This window comes from Littorina saxatilis, linkage group LG4 (genome assembly GCF_037325665.1).
Source record: "Littorina saxatilis isolate snail1 linkage group LG4, US_GU_Lsax_2.0, whole genome shotgun sequence".
NCBI classification, from domain to species: Eukaryota; Metazoa; Mollusca; class Gastropoda; order Littorinimorpha; family Littorinidae; genus Littorina; species Littorina saxatilis.
In genome coordinates this window covers 62964255-62980689 of record NC_090248.1, presented here as the reverse complement: position 1 = coordinate 62980689, position 16435 = coordinate 62964255, and the positions used below count along the sequence as shown (strand labels likewise).

At 39.6% G+C, this 16435-nt stretch overlaps 1 protein-coding gene and 1 long non-coding RNA gene across 4 annotated transcripts in view; one reads left to right on the top strand and one right to left on the bottom strand.

Moving 5' to 3' along the window:
• Nucleotides 1-11311, bottom strand: part of LOC138965331 (non-structural maintenance of chromosomes element 3 homolog) — a 34491-nt gene extending 23180 nt beyond the window's left edge. Inside the window, exons 1-2 of one of the 3 annotated variants that reach the window (XM_070337462.1) lie at nt 11168-11283; nt 7737-8768 (exon numbers count right to left, since the gene is read on the bottom strand). Coding sequence is in view for 1 of the 3 variants with exons in the window: in XM_070337461.1 (XP_070193562.1) it covers nt 11168-11308 (141 nt within the window). In the remaining 2 variants the exon portion in view is untranslated. Of the gene's footprint in view, nt 1-7736; nt 8769-11167 lie in introns of all 3 variants that reach the window. The other 2 variants (XM_070337461.1, XM_070337463.1) reach the window with 2 other exon arrangements.
• On the top strand, nt 893-3812 carry LOC138965332 (uncharacterized). The gene is made up of 2 exons (XR_011455415.1): nt 893-2190; nt 2436-3812. It is a non-coding gene; the product is annotated as an uncharacterized lncRNA (long non-coding RNA).
• Nucleotides 11312-16435: the final 5124 nt, after the last annotated feature.

Genomic DNA, 16435 nt, shown 5'->3' with positions numbered 1-16435 from the left:
ACTTGACAGTGACACATCAGCAGCCGCTGTCCCCCCCCCCCCCCCCCCTCAAAGCAACTGTCGCACAACTTCACAGTGACACACTCCAGCCGCTGTGAGAGAGAGAGAGAGAGAGAGAGAGAGAGAGAGAGAGAGAGAGAGAGAGAGAGAGAGAGAGAGAGAGAGAGAGAGAGACTTCCGAAATAAAATAGGAAAGCAAATAGTAATCACGCAACTGGAAGACTTACTCACTAGTTACTTACTGTTACAGTTTCACTTTCGCCTCACAATAATCAACTGTATGTAGACAAAGATCTAAGCTGGTGTGAGTACGTGATTTCCCGGTATGATGCTATGTCGGCTATAGTTAGACGCCGTCCCTTATTGTCTTTCAGTTTCTCATAAACTGAAAGATTTTACGATGGACCGGAAACCGAAAGAAATGGCGCGAAAAGTATGATGTCTGTGTGTGTAGATCTTTTTCTCGGCGACAAGAAAGATTTCTTCGCTCCCTGACCACCTACATTGCTCAAATAATCTGCTAGCTAATACTTTAGATCTGGCACAATCGTACTGAAAGACATTTCGGAGCTCGCCTCCTTGTTATTTTTGAGGTCATGTTTGACACCTTGACATCAAGTGTCATCAATGGAGACATAATCGCAACATTGTAGCGCTGTCACAACAAGCCATCCAAATCTCTCTCTCTCTCTCTCTCTCTCTCTCTCTCTCTCTCTCTCTCTCTCTCTCCCTCGTACTGACAAACGATTTTTGTAATTACTACTTTTTATTTTACCGGTCAAACCAAATAACAATCGGTACGTCTGACCGACATCCACTTTTTTTTCCGGTATTGGCGAATCTTAACCGGTAAAATACCGGAAATTACCGGTAAACGCGATCCCTGAATAATCTGAACATTTGCATTCTCGATGAATGTGGATGGCCCTGGTACGATCTTAAACCCAAGTTTGAATGTTCTGTTCGTACGTAACCTAACGCAATCACAGTGACAACATGCCCGTGTAAAGTTACATGCTAACTATCACCTTGTTGATGGAAACTGAATCTGCAAGTACCTGTCTGATTTTTCAAGATGATGCGTTTTGAATGGCGATCTTTAACTTCAGTTTGTGTTTTCGCCTGCACAAGGGATGTTTTAGTGATATATGTGTTTGTATGTAACTTTACTCCATAAAGAGTGGTGTTAAGTTACACTCATGTATTTTTCATCACACAAGTTTGGTATAGCAAAATCTATTGAATAGGAGCTTTTTAATACAAATGAATTGTTTGCTTCATGGTAACATTTGAATTATAATTGTGCATTATGTTACATGCAGTAAAAACGTGCATGCAAGTAACTTAACACGACAAATGCATGTTATGTACCTGCAGTCATACTGACATTTTCAAATGGCATTGCTAAGATGAACTCAGGATTTCATTGACTGGTTCAATCCCACTTTGAAAGGTGACTGGATGGAAACAGTCAACAATTTTGCTTTTCAAACTGTTTAATGCTTCAAAATAGATTAAAGGTGTTTGCATGTAACATGACACCATAGGTTTTGTGTAAAGTTACTTTCAAACGTATCTTGAAGAATTTCACATTTTTGTGCACACTAATTGCACACTATAATGTTCAAAGAGTGGATCATTTAGTACAAGCATTTTTTTTAAACATGTGTTTGAATGTCACATAACACAAACATAATCATAGACTAAGGGATTATTCGGTGTTAAGTTACATGTATGAGTAAAAATTGCCGTCAACATAGTTTATTATCTTTTCTTTCTTTTCTGTGGATGCTTTTTTTAAGGCTGCTTAACAACCAAGATATGGTTTAATGCAGGTCAACAAACAAACAAAAACCCACTTAATCTATTGCTTGAATGTAACTTTACTCGGTAAAAACAAAAATTCACAAAGAAGGTGAGTGTTTTCAGACTAAGAGTGAATAATTATGTATTAGGATGAGTTTTAACAGTATGTGTTTGAATCACAATGTAACATAACACACACATGATCAACAGCATTAGGAATGCTATTTCAGGACACAAAAAAGTTTGTTTCATCGGTCCAGCATTTAATTTTTTTTAAATTTTCTTCCTTCCCTGGACACTATCAACTGAGACAACATCCAGTGAAGTTTGCAGAACAGAGTGGTGTGGACTCAGCTGACAATACTGTGACCTGCATTTCCAGGGGTAAGAGTACAAGGACTTCAATACATTCAGGAAGAAATTGTGAGAATTGAGGCACTGGGGATTTATTTTTTTTGTTTGTTTTAGTACCGATGATACTAGTTTTTGTTTAAATGTACACGAATATATTAACATGCATGGTAATTTATGTTTAATTCAATCAAATTGATGATTTTCATGAGATTAGTTATGTGGAACTGGTACGCTTTGAATATCACCTCGGAATTTCTTGTTATTTTGTGTTGCAGATTCAAGCCCTCATTGGTGATGGTGCAGAAGTACATTTCCTGAAGAAACAGCGTGAAAGCAAACAGACTTCTATGTGTGGCCCTTTGTTCCCATGCACTAAGATTTCTGAAGCTGTACTGTTGTCATGTATTTGTTTAGCATGAGGTCAACCAGCCTAGATGCATTCCCTCCATAATAAAAAAAAACAATAAAAAATAATACGAGTGGGTGGAACGCTGTTTTGTTAATATTTCAAAACTGTCATTGATTTTCATGTATGCAGAGGCTCTTCTATTCCATCTGTCAGTGCCACATCTGTGGTTAGCAGCTTCATGTTTGTTTTTGAGTTCATGTTGTGCTGTTGTCTAGTTACAATCTGAAAGATAGGAAAGGCTGGTTGGTAGCAAAGTTTGGTTGGTAGGACATTTTTGGTTGTTGCCCAATGTTTTGTCTAACATTTGCTGTTTTGTTTGAGTATTTCTCTTTTGATTACTAAGGTGTAGCTGAAGTAATAACAAAAGTTGAATGGGTATGTTTGCCTTTCCCTTATTCGGGATATTTTGTTTGTTGCCTAAAACTGGCTCTGAATCCACTTAAATTCAATTATTTCACTGTCTTAAGCACTCAATAGGTCATTCAATATTAAGAGAATGTTTTCTTCAATTACTAGTACGATTTAAGTGATTAAGAGGCTGTATAACAATTATTTCACCTTTAAATAGCACTAGTTGGTGTAAAGTTACTTGCATACGTCTTTTCTTGTTATTTATTCTTTCCCTTTATCACTTGGACTCACATTTTTGGATGTGAAATATGTTTATATCTATGTATTTACTTGTAGAACATTTAATTCTGGATGGATTTCTTTTTCTGGTGAAAAATGGGTAAGAAAAAGGATAGGTCACAGTGTTATGTTACATGCATGTATTGCTAGGTTTTCTATTTTATACATTAAAACGAGTAAAACAATTGTTGGGATACTTTAACCTTAATTAATACTTTAACTGAAGTATTTCATACCTTGACAATGTAGGAGCCTTTAATACAGTACATTTACTTAGTCATTTTACCTTGAAATTAGGAACGCCTGATGTTGTAAATGCATGGTACATTATAACATAATTCAGAAATTGGAAAAATGAACTTTTTCTTCTTACAATTAAATATAAAGATAAGGCTTAACATATTTGAAGACTTTTTGTTTGTTTATTTTACTTAAATATGTTACTTTTTTAACATTGTGAGTCAAATGTTCTGCTTTGTGTAAAGTTACGTACATGCAACAGTTACATGCAGTTTTCAATACTGTATCAGACTAGAACACTGTTGTTATGATTTAATCATTGAAAGTACACTTGTAGCAGGCTGTTAAAGTTAAATAAAGACCTGGAATTAAACTGGATTTGTTTTAAGTTGATGTTGATTGAAAGGGTCACGGTGTTACCGTTACATGCAAACCAAATACATTTTCTTCAAATACTACTCAGTAAATAGCCCATTTGAAATTTCTTTTGGTAGGAAGTATCAAGATAACTATATGCTCCAATTTAAGTAAAAAAGATTGTTTTATGACAAAATTATATTTGTCATGCTCATGTCACAGAGACTGGACACTATTCTGTACTCTTGACCATATCGAAAGTTTTAAATTTCGGTTCAGACGCAGGGTGACATTCTATCAAGCACTCATCAATGAACCAGGACATGTACAAAACTCACTATGTCAAGCGCAAAGAGCATTATAATTGTAAAAGTTATGATGTTGCGCTATATAAATGCTCATTTATTATTATTATTATGTCTATGACCAGTACAACTACTAGTATTAGAAAGAGATACACAACACCTGGTTTTATATCTGGAAATAAAAACACATTGTAGACTGGTCACTTTTTGATTTTCAGTTTTACTTTAAAGAACATGTGATCATGCATTCACAGTGTATCATTGTATGCATGAACACAACACAAACTCAATTTAAAACACATTAAACAGGTGTACACACACACAAAGCAAGAAATAACAAGGGAACTGATCATAGCCACAGCTGACTCAGGTGTCAGGTGATAGCTTTCAGCTTTTGTGAGGAGAGGGATGGGTACTTAGAATAGGATTAGCATGCATGGTCTGCTTCCTTGTGCTGCAACCAAACAGGCAGAAAACAAACCCAGGGAACAGCCATGTTCAGCTAGGAAGCATTAGTTTGTTCAAAAATTGTGGTCTTTTTCTTTAGTTGGTGTTTAACGTCGTTTTCAACCACGAAGGTTATATCGCGACGGGGAAAGGGGGGAGATGGGATAAAGCCACTTGTCAATTGTTTCTTGTTCACAAAAGCACAAATCAAAAATTTGCTCCAGGGGCTTGCAACGTAGTACAATGTATTATCTTACTGGGAGAATGCAAGTTTCCAGTACAAAGGACTTAACATTTCTTACATACTGCTTGACTAAAATCTTTACAAAAATGGACTACATTCTATACAAGAAACACTTAACTAGGGTAAAAAGAGAAACAGAATCCGTTAGTCGCCTCTTACGACATGCTGGGGAGCAAACATATTAAAATGATTGCATTTTGATATTTATCAATATCAGACCATGGGAACCCCTGTTTTGCACTTGGAGTATTCTCAAAGATACTTGATGTCTTTTCAGAAAAATGAGTGTACTCCAGTCCACACACCATTGCCATTGGTTCATCCAGGGACCTATATTTAGGTCTATGGTTCATCCAAAATACTGTATCAGCTTTGAGATGCGCTTGTGAAAATAAGTAATCTAGGATTTGTTTTAATCACGGTTTTTTTCTCCACCGAGCATACTGACAGTGAACACAAGATCACAGTCAGTCGGATTCCTACACAATGAAATCTTTGATTCTGAATCAGTGAATGTTCCATTTAGACCGGTTGAATTTGAATTCTTCAACTTCAAGTGAGTTCTGCTCTCACCACGTCTGGGACAACGCTCAAACACTGAAGTGAACCAGTCTAACTCTGTCGTACGTAAAGACTAAAGTATTAGTCTATTACTCTTCTCTGTCTACAAAATATGGTTTGGATAAGTATAATAATAATAATAATAAATGAGCATTTATATTGCGCAACATCATAACTTTACAATTATGCTCTTTGCGCTTGACAAAAGTACATACACACTCTGGTAATACTACTACGAGTCGTACTTCCAGTTCCAGAGTTTCCATCTCATTTGTTCTGTTTGAGTTTCGAACAGTTTTATTATTTAATTCTTCTTCTTCTTCGGTTTTGCAACCACTGTATCAGGCGTCTGATTGTAGAACAGATGGTCCACGAAAATAAAATCTTTGAAAATTTCTCTCTCGACGGAAAGCAGTCAGGATGTTCCCGTTCGGTGAGCGTTCAAATGGAAGGGTGTTCATGTACTGTGTGTAAAAACCTGACAGTATCTGTGATGGTTTACGGGAGGCTTACTGTGCCTTTAAAGCCACCCTCCGCCTCCCGTAAACCATCTGTTTCTGGCCACGGACACTGTCAGGCCTTTACACACACTACAAACACGCTTTCATTTAAACAATTACCACAAGAGAACACCCGAGGTGGCCTCCATAAAGAGCGAGCATTTTTCAAAGAACTTATTTTTGAGTTTTGACAGTCGGATTTCTTGTGGCAAGAGAAATCGGAAGTCTTCTTATGACGCAAGACCTAACTTTTAAAATATAAATACTAAATTAAGAGCTTGTTACACAAACATTGTTAAACAACCAAAGAATTCTGTTATCATCAAAACGAAGTCAGCACAGTTTGAAGTTTCAAAAGTTAGAAAGGATGAAATATTGTCAAGCAATTGAACCTTAAAGTTTCAGTGAATGGGTTGACTGGTGTGTGTAACTTGCAGCTCTAAAATGTCATAGCGTTGTGTTGGAATTGTATTTTAGATTCAGAGGTGTACAATAACATGCTCTCGATCTTGCAGATATAGAGTAGGATTGAAAGCGCAAACGACTAAATTGATCATGTAGAATGTATGAAAAAGTGGGTCACTCGGGGCCCCGATGGCTCGTGGGTTGAATAAACCACAAGAACTGGTGTGTGCCTGTGGTTTATGCATGCTAATTAGCAATTAAAGAGATCTGTAAGGGTCTTTTTATGTTGTTGAATGCTATTGTGAGTGTGTCCCATAAGGTAAGTATCACTGTTATAGTACCCAATATTCTGCTATAGTCTGTTGAGACAGCGATATTAAAATCGAGACCGGAGGTCGAGATTTTGATATCACTGTCGACAAATCGAAGAAAATAAAAGCTAAAGTAATTTTCATTAATACATCAAGAAGCTTGCTGAAAATGATCTAAAACTAGCCCTCAAGATTTCAAAAAAAGATATCAAGTAGTCTTTTTTTCATGGAAGTTGAACATCTCAGTGGCAGGGGGATGGAAGCACTTGTTAATGAGTGGGAGTGTGTATGCGCGTGGTGTGCACGAGGATGTATGCACGTGAGTGATATTTGTAAATGTGTATTATTATAATATCATCTTTGTATTTATATTATTGAAATTGTTATATCTCGATGTACAGCGCTAAGAGCATAGTTAAATTTGTGAAGCGGCGCTATATAAGCTATCTTTATTATTATTATTATTATTTAATTTAATTATCACTTTTTTCTTTTAAACCTTTTTTGTTTCCTGTTGTTCTTCAAATAATGCTCTCATCAACCTAAAACAGATAAATCTAAAGCATCTTTAAATTAGTCTGACTTGCAGTAGACGTTTCACACTATAATATTAAGCTCTATCATTTGATTTTGAAGTATATGGGGCGTTTTACAGTGATTCGTGAAGGCATCTCCACTGGTCCATATAAAATAGTATTATGGACCTGTTGTGAATTTTTCTTAATTTCTTATTTTTGCTGAATGGCTATCAAAGCTAATTCACTCCAATTAGGCCTAACTGTTAACCTAAGAGAGGACTACCATACACAAAATGAAACTTCTTCACAAGAAAACAAGCTAGTTATCATTATCAGCGAGCAACAAAATGTGGTCCGTATTGGGCAACCTTCCCCTACTATTTATATTACTGCCAGTATTACTTATCCTAGTATAATAAGAAAGGTAATTTTGGTCCACACAAACATTGCCACACATAAAAATTGAGATCTTTCTGAAACCGTTTCTTTTTATATTTGTCAAGTTTTGATTCCTTTTGCTGTCAATTGTGATGCCAAAACCCTAGAAATTTTTCTCGGCTTCCTTTGCCCGACTGAACACAACTACAAGCTCAGGCTTGCATTTTGTTGCCTATTTGGAAAAATTCTGTACTTTTTCACAACCAGCCACCTTTCAAGATATCGATCGCTTCAGTTTTCTTTGTGGTTGGTTCCAGTTCTGTGCTGTGTTGTTTTGCAGAGTCGTCAGCTGAAGAACCAGAAAACTTTGTACGCATTTTCTTGAGATGTTTTGCTCGTCTCTTTCTCGGAGGAGAAGGTGCAAGTGCAAGGGGCGATGTTTTTCTTGGATTGTCAACCTTCTGTAAGATTATTGGTTGTCCTCTTGTCTTACATCTGACTATCTGCTCAGTGTCACCTGACTGTGCCAATTTGATACACATCAATCGGGCGAAGTAGGCCTCTTCTTCTTTTGTAAGGGGAGCCTGCAGTTGTTCGGCTGGGCGAAGTTTAACCGTGGGAATGTCTTTCGCTGTTTGTGATTGTGGCTGGGGCATTGGTGTTTCTGGAATGGGGAAAGAGTCCCTGACTGTGGAGGACAGACATCCACTGATTTCACTCTGGCTTACTTTGTTGCCAGCTGACAGGTAATCAAACACACGCTCCTTAACAGTCTTGTGTGGAGATGATGAGGCTTGAGCTTTGAAATGAGCATCGTCAGAAACGTCAGTGTGACAGGCACTGGTGGAAGCAATTTGCTGGTGCATTTTTTTGAATTTCTTGTTAGGATGGACAGGTCTCCCTCCTGTTGACTGTTTTGCAAATTCACAACACACAGAGCAGTCGGTCATTTTCAAAGTTGGGTCAAATGGTGTCCATAGATGTTTTGTATTTTCAAGTTGGACAAAGGCTGTCAGGAGACTGACTTCAGACGGGTTCTCAGACAATTTAATTTTTGCCAGTCGACCATAACATTTTGAACAAAAAGTCCTTGAGAAAAAATTGACACTTGTTTCTTCTGCAATTGTCAGGCCGTAAAACTTTGCTAGATCCGACTTGTACTTAATGCACAACGATGCTGGGCGAGAACCATACTTTCTCCTCGATCTTGCTCCACATAATCTGCAAAGAGCATGGAGTCTCTCAAAGTGAAGGCTTGCTACATGCGCCTGTGAATCCATGCTTGTAGTTGTTTTTAGTCACTCTGCAAGAAAATGAATTGCGATTATATGACAGCTAAGACTGCATACTGATCAGCCATAGCTGACTCAGGCGATATAGCTTTCAGCTTTTGCGAGGAGAGGGATGGGTGCTAAATTTAGCATGGTCTGCCTCCTTGTGCTGCAGCCAAAGAGGCAGAAAATAAGCCTGTAACACTAACAATGTAAGCCATCCTTGTGTTCAGATATTCTGCAAGAAAATGTGGGAACTGACACAAATGCCACAAACAGGAACTGACACATATGCCACAAACAAGCAGTTTTACCATCCAGAAAACAAAATGTAGCAATTAGGAGTAGCTGAAATCCTCAGTTTCAAGGTAACTGTAACTTCAGTTTAGACGCAAGGTAACAAACTGACACTAATTAACATATTCACAGCACCAATCGCAGACATGTAAAATAAAACCCACTATGAGATTGAGAATTAGTATCAACTATCATAAAAAGTGAAACACCACATGGTTAATTATTCATATCTGGAAATAAAACACATTGCGGAGTTGTCACAAAGTATTTCAATTCAAGTTTTAACTTCAAAGAAACAATTATTCACAAAACAAATTCCTGTGTATCTACAACTATATATACGGCTTGTGTGTGTCCGTGTGTCCGCGATGCACGGCCAAAGTTCTCGATGGATCTGCTTCAAATTTGGTGGCCATATTCAGGTAGACCCCGGACACAATCCGGTCGATGAAAATTTTGAACACGTGCTCTAAGTCTAAGCACGGCGCGGTGAACCAATTTTCGTTTTTATGGTTTTTCTGTACATCCATTCCCAGTAACTTTTCCTTATCTTCTGCAGTGTTTTGCGCGTTTATCTCCCTTCCTTCATGTGGCGTCAATCGCGTACGGTGCGCTACGCTGCATACTCTGTCTGGCGATTCACCCGGCGAAGCCGAGTATTCGGCTCTACTTCTTCCCGGCAAAGCCGGGTATTCGGCTGTATTAATCTAGTAGATACATGTATGATTATGAACACAACACAAACTGCTCTAATCCACTAAAGATGAATTAAAACACCAACGTGTGTACACAAAGTGACACACACAGCCCTTCACATGACACACGCACATGTACAAGCAAGAAATAAGAAGGGAACTGATCAGCCACGCCGACTCCGGTGTCGATCAGAATCAGATGATTGATAGCTTTTTCCAGTACTATAATTTGTCTCCAAAAACCTCCGAAAACCCCTGAAAACCTCATCAGAAATAAGAAAATTCGTCCTTAGATCGTGTTTTGTTATATAATTGTTTGCAATCATGACTTATATTTGCAACTTTCACCGTTCATGGCATTATTTTTGTGTTTGTGCGAGGATTTACGAAGGAGCGGAAGTACTAAGGCCTAAAAAAAAAATAGGTGTGGTTACGGTAACCCGACCTACCCTAATTTTAGGGGCCTATCCTATAACTTTTTATTACATTTGTCAAAAAAAAAAAAAAAAAAAAAAAAAACCGAGTGCAAAAAACGCAATGAAAGCGAAAGCGCCCGAGTCGCACACTTATTTCCCTGTCAAGTAGATTTAATTTGTACACATTAGAAAAAAAAGTTAAAAAAAAAAAAAGTGATTGCCTACCTACCTACCCTATTTTTTTTGGCTATGTTACCGTAACCACACCTATTTTTTGGGGGGGCCTAATCACATGACGTCATCAATACTTGTGCTTTCAAGTAACAAGAGTTACCTAGCTCCCTTGCATTGAAATTGTTGCATCGATTTTGTCGATAATCCGGCTCTCAACACAAGGTGCATGCAGCATGAATCAGGCTTACTTTTCACAGGCATGTCCAAATACTTCACTTTGAAGATAGATTTATTTAGTCTAGATGGGGTTTTCAGGGGTTTTCGGAGACAAGTAGTACCCCTTTTTTCTGATCGAGGGATGGGTGCTAAAATGAACATGGTCTGCCTCCTTGAGCTGCAGCTAAAGAGGCACAAAACAAGCCCAGGGAACAGCCGTGTTCAGCTTGGAAAATGGAAAATTCATTTATTAGTTTGTTTAAACAATTAAAGATTGCGGTTAAATTCAATTTTGTGCTGACAGTGACACTTAAACACCAACAGATTTAAAAATGATTGCAAATGCAATTTGCATTGTGCTCTTTATCTTCTCCTGAATCCCACAGTCACAATCTCATGCACACATACAATGCAATCAATAGATCTCTGAATTATCCATTTTCTAGTACTAGAGTCCTACTTCTACTTCTACTGTGTTATAGTAATAGGCTACTAGTAATAGTTACTTACTGAGTCTCGACCTCATTCGTTGCGTTCGAACAGTGTATAGTTAGTTGGATGCATTATTTATTTCAACAGTTAGCTTTATCAGTTTATGAGATGCTGGTAAAATCATACAACAGGGTTTCTTACAGATGATCTCCCTCTTGGCATCTTGAGCTGTTTGCTGGGGTGATTGGCTGAAGGATGCAAATGAAGCCGTCTCTTCTCCCTTCTTTTGGACAGGCCGCGGAAAGGAAAAATGGCGCTAGCGGGGGAAATGTTGCGACCCATCTCGTCATCGGCGCTTTTCTGGAAATGACCTGCGCATTGTTGGAATTCCAACAATGGCCGCCATTGTAGGAATTCCAACTTTGCGCTACGCGATTCTAGAAATGTACCGCGCGCATAGTGAGAATTCTGCTCTTTCTTAGAATGCGATTTAAAATGAAACAAGTCATGATGGCCTATGATGATCAATCCTTGTGTTTTAAAGTGATCAATGCTTAGTCTTGAAAAAGCAGATGCATTGTATAACGCACCAAACCAACCGAATTACAAAAAGCAAAACACTTGATAACTTCGGCTGGCTGTAACAACACAGTTCAACGACCCATCCCACTCGACCAAAACACTTTTGATAACTTCGGCGGGCTGTAACAACACAGTTCAACGACCCATCCCACTCGACCAAAACACTTTTGATAACTTCGGCGGGCTGTAACAACACAGTTCAACGACCCATCCCACTCGACCAAAACGCACCAATTTTACGTAATTTTTAACGTTTCAGATCTTACATTTTACAACAACAAAAACACAACAAGAGTGTTCCGATATAACTTTTCACTGGTAACTATCGGTTGTAATATTTTTTACTCAGTCTTAACTGATTGTATATATTAAACCAGAGATCTGTAAACTCACACAGTCTCTGAGTCCCGTCTCTGGGCTGCAGAGCCAGCATTACGTCCCTTTACTGAGTAGGCTCTTGTCGCTGCATGGTAATTTGGGCTCTTGAAACGTAATCTAGTGCAAGTCAGTCTGTGCGCTATATTGATGTGATTGATTGTTACAAAATGTTGATTCAAATTAAAGATGATTTCAGCCTGTTGTAACAAACTAACACTCTACTCTGAGAAGAGAAAAAAATCATTGTGTTCAAAATAGATCGAGACAGCAGCAACTAGCTAGCTGCATGCGCTGAGTGAGTGTCACTGAGTTACACAGTGTACCCCCACACCCCCAATTCAAGACTTCCCCTGTATAAGACCTTGCTTTTTCATATACCTTATTCATGACCTGTGAAAAGGGTATACTTTTTTGTGCCAGTCGAAGGGTTGCCATTTCTAGAACGAGGCAGCTCGTTTCCGGAAATGCGGCGCTTTGTTGGAAATCAAATGAGGTTTCGGAAAATTCCGATTATTCCAACTTTGCCCCGGATTCTTACTTTGCGCCCAACAGAAATAATGGGAGTGACTTCCCCTGTCCATCAAGGACAAGGGGAATCTTCTTTGCAGTGGATCCTCGATACGGGAACTGCTGATTTGTTGGCTACAGCTTGTTCATAGAATTATTTTGCTTCTGGTAAATGGAAAATTAACGATGTTTTCTCTACTTGTACAAGCGCGCGTATTATCACAAAATCTGTACAAGAAGAAGCCTAGGATAGAAGCCTTCTCTACCTACTGAACGATGTCTCAGCCTAGCCGCTGCCGTGGGGGAGACCGGGGCTAGTCCGCCTACTTTTATGCTTTTGGTAGCATAACTGGCGAGTTTGATGAACTAGAAGACTGATTTTTTTTTATTTTACATCAAGACAAATGTGTCGCTGATATCAATGTGCAGACAGTTTTTATGTGCGCATGAATATTTGTGACCAGGAACCAGTATATCTAATCATAGACCTATAATATAGGTCCCTGATCTAATATAGGTCTATGGTTGTACATACTGCTTTAAGTAGACCTACCCTTACGTAGGCGAACTTGCCCCAAGTCCGCCGCTCTCATCCCATAGTATATACAAGACTAGTAGTGGGAAAGCTTTTTTAATTCCCTTCAATATTCAGGTTCAAAAATGCCAATGACAAAATACGAAAGAATGTAACAAAAAATTATGTTAGGGGAGACCGGGGCTAGTCCGCCTACTTTTATGCTTTTGGTAGCCTCATAACTGGCGAGGAGACCGGGGCTAGTCCGCCGCTACTTTTATGCTTTTGGTAGCATAACTGGCGAGTTTGATGAACTAGAAGACTGATTTTTTATTTTTCATCAAGACAAATGTGTAGCTGATATGCAGACAGTTTTTATGTTCGCATGAACATGTGTTGTACATATACTGCTCACGGCGGACATCCCCCATGACAAATAGGCGGACTTGCCCCCGCACGGGCAGGCAACTCTAGTGCCAGATAGGCGAGCACAACATGGGAAGGAAGAAGGCAAAACTTTCGTCAGAACTCGACCTTTAATTAACGCACTTTCACTCGACACCAAGACTAAGTATTTGTTCTCAGAGGCCGTAATGCATCAAAACCTAAGTCAACTCCAATGCATTCATGTTACAAAAAATGAAGAAAAACACTTTTTGTGATCTGTAGGGCCTACTCACGATATATGGGCGCGCAACCTTTGAACAGTTCTGCAGGATATGGCGGGAAGAAGGGACACCACTCTCACATGGTGTGAATGACTAAAAGGTGGCAAACGTAACTGATAAACAGACAAAGACGGATGTGCCCCCGGGGCCGGACTAGCCCCGGTCTCCCCTGCTTGTGAACTTCAGTATCTATTTCATTCAGTAATCAGTTGCCAGTCCATTTAAAGGTGTCAGAAAGAATGACTGATTTGCACATTTATTTCAATGATCTGTTAGCGGTTTCGTACCCACTGAAGGGCGTTATAATTGTCACCCGGCAAAGCCAAGAAGAGACAAATCATTCACACCTGACCGCCCACCCAAAACTTGACACGCACAAACACTGACACACACACACACACACACACACACATGCACGCACGCACACCTACTAAACATACACACTGCCGCACAAACACTCATACAGTGACACGCAAACACACACCGCACACACACCGGCGCAAACACTGACACACTGCCGGACACACAGTACACCGGCACACTCACTGACGGCACACACACTGACACACACACACTGACAAACACACACACACACACACACACAAACACACATACACACGCTAGCAGAAAGACGGACGCGGGACGCACAGTACACACACACTGACACACACACACACACTGACACACACACCGCACACACTCACACACACACACACACACGTGACACACACACACACACACGCGCCGCAAACACACATGATACACACACACGCTAGCAGAAAGACGGACGGTCGCACACCGTCCATTGCACGGGGGATAACCGGTCAAATGCCGAACAGAAGCCGAATGCCGCTCATGACACGTGTGAAGGCAAGTTTTGTCTGTTTTCTAGGTATTGTTTGATTTATGTCGGGATTTAAGGTAAGCTACTGATTCAGCGATGACTAAATTTGTTTCTCGATGCATAAAAAGTCAGGGAGCGATTGATATTTGCCCGTAAATATCCTTCAAAGCTGAAAATGTCCGCGATCGAGCACCGGAAATGGCTGTTCGATGGGTTTTGCAAGTAGAAATGTGCTTTATTTCACCAAATCAGCTCGTATTTGGTATGGGTACGGGTACGGGATTCTAGAGGACGAAGGAGTCATAAGAGGTGCAAAGAAGTGCTATTTGGGAGTAGAATAAATCTTCCGAGACAGTAGACAAGAGAAGGTCATATTTGAGAGAGGAGCGCGTAGGCCGATTGTCTTTCCGACAAGCGAATGATACAGCAGATTAATCATTCGTTTTGACCAGAAACCTAGTCTCTAGTTTTTATGAATGAGTTTTTTAATTAAAACAATCACGAGAACTCTCTCGCTTAGCCTAATGGCTGTTCGATGGGTTTCGCAAGTAAAAATGTGCTTTATTTCACCAAATCAGCTCGTATAAATTTGACATCGGTTTGGTATATATATATATTTTTTCTAATCCTACCGCGAACTGGATAGCAGACGCGGCACGACTGTTGCACCACACTTTGAAGTAATCCCACACTTTGAAGTAAATTACTTCAAAGTGTGGGGATGTGCCCCACACTTTGAAGTAAACCCATTTTTTACTTCAAAGTGTGGGGGGATCTTCCCACACGTTGAAGTACACTCAGTTTTTACTTCAAAGTGTGGGGGGATCTTCCCACACTTTGAAGTAACTTACTTCAAAGCGTGGGACTTTTGCATTGCCTGTTTGAGCCTGATGATTTTGTCAAAAAAATGGCAGTCTTTTGGATGAGTGAACAGAAAAAGTGAGCGAGCCAAGAAACATAGTGATGTTTGTTATCAGGCTTTAAGCAATGTCCCATTGTTGAGTGGGACGAAAACTCGTGGTGACGATTTTAAAACATGTTGGGTCACGCATGGTCCAATCTTACATGGTCCAACCTTACATGGTCCAACATTACATGGTCCAACCTTACATGGTCCAATCTTACATGGTCCATATATATTATTGGACCATGTAAGATTGGACCATGTAAGATTGGACCATGTAAGATTGGACCATGTAAGGTTGGACCATGTAAGGTTGCACCATGTAAGGTTGGACCATGTAAGGTTGGACCATGTAATATTGGACCATGTAAGATTGGACCATGTAAGGTTGGACCATGTAAGATTGGACCATGTAAGGTTGGACATGGTAAGGTTAGACCATGTAAGGTTGGACCATGTAAGGTTGTCCATGTAAGGTTGGACCATGCAAGGTTGGACCATGCAAGGTTGGACCATGTAAGATTGGACCATGTAAGGTTGGACCATGTAAGATTGGACCATGTAAGATTGGACCATGCAAGGTTGGACCATGCAAGGTTGGACCATGTAAGATTGGACCATGTAAGGTTGGACCATGTAAGATTGGACCATGTAAGATTGGACCATGCACGATTGGACCATGTAAGGTTGGACCATGTAAGATTGGACCATGTAAGATTGGACCATGTAAGGTTGGACCATGTAAGGTTGGACCATGTAAGGTTGGACCATGTAAGGTTGGACCATGCGTGACCCAACATGTTTTAAAATCGTCACCACGAGTTTTCGTCATACTCAACAATGGGACATTGCTTAAAGGCATATGTACGCGCTCCCGTGTTTACAAAGTGTAGTTTGCCCATAATCGATGTCAAACGCACCATAAGACCATATAATGACGATATGTCACCATGCGCGGACCATAATACATGCATTACAGCTTGTTCTAGCCTCTGAAAAAGTGAGGATGTCAACAAAGCCGCGGTGTTAGCTCCCTTGCATCAACGTTACATGTGTTGCCAAATCTATAAAT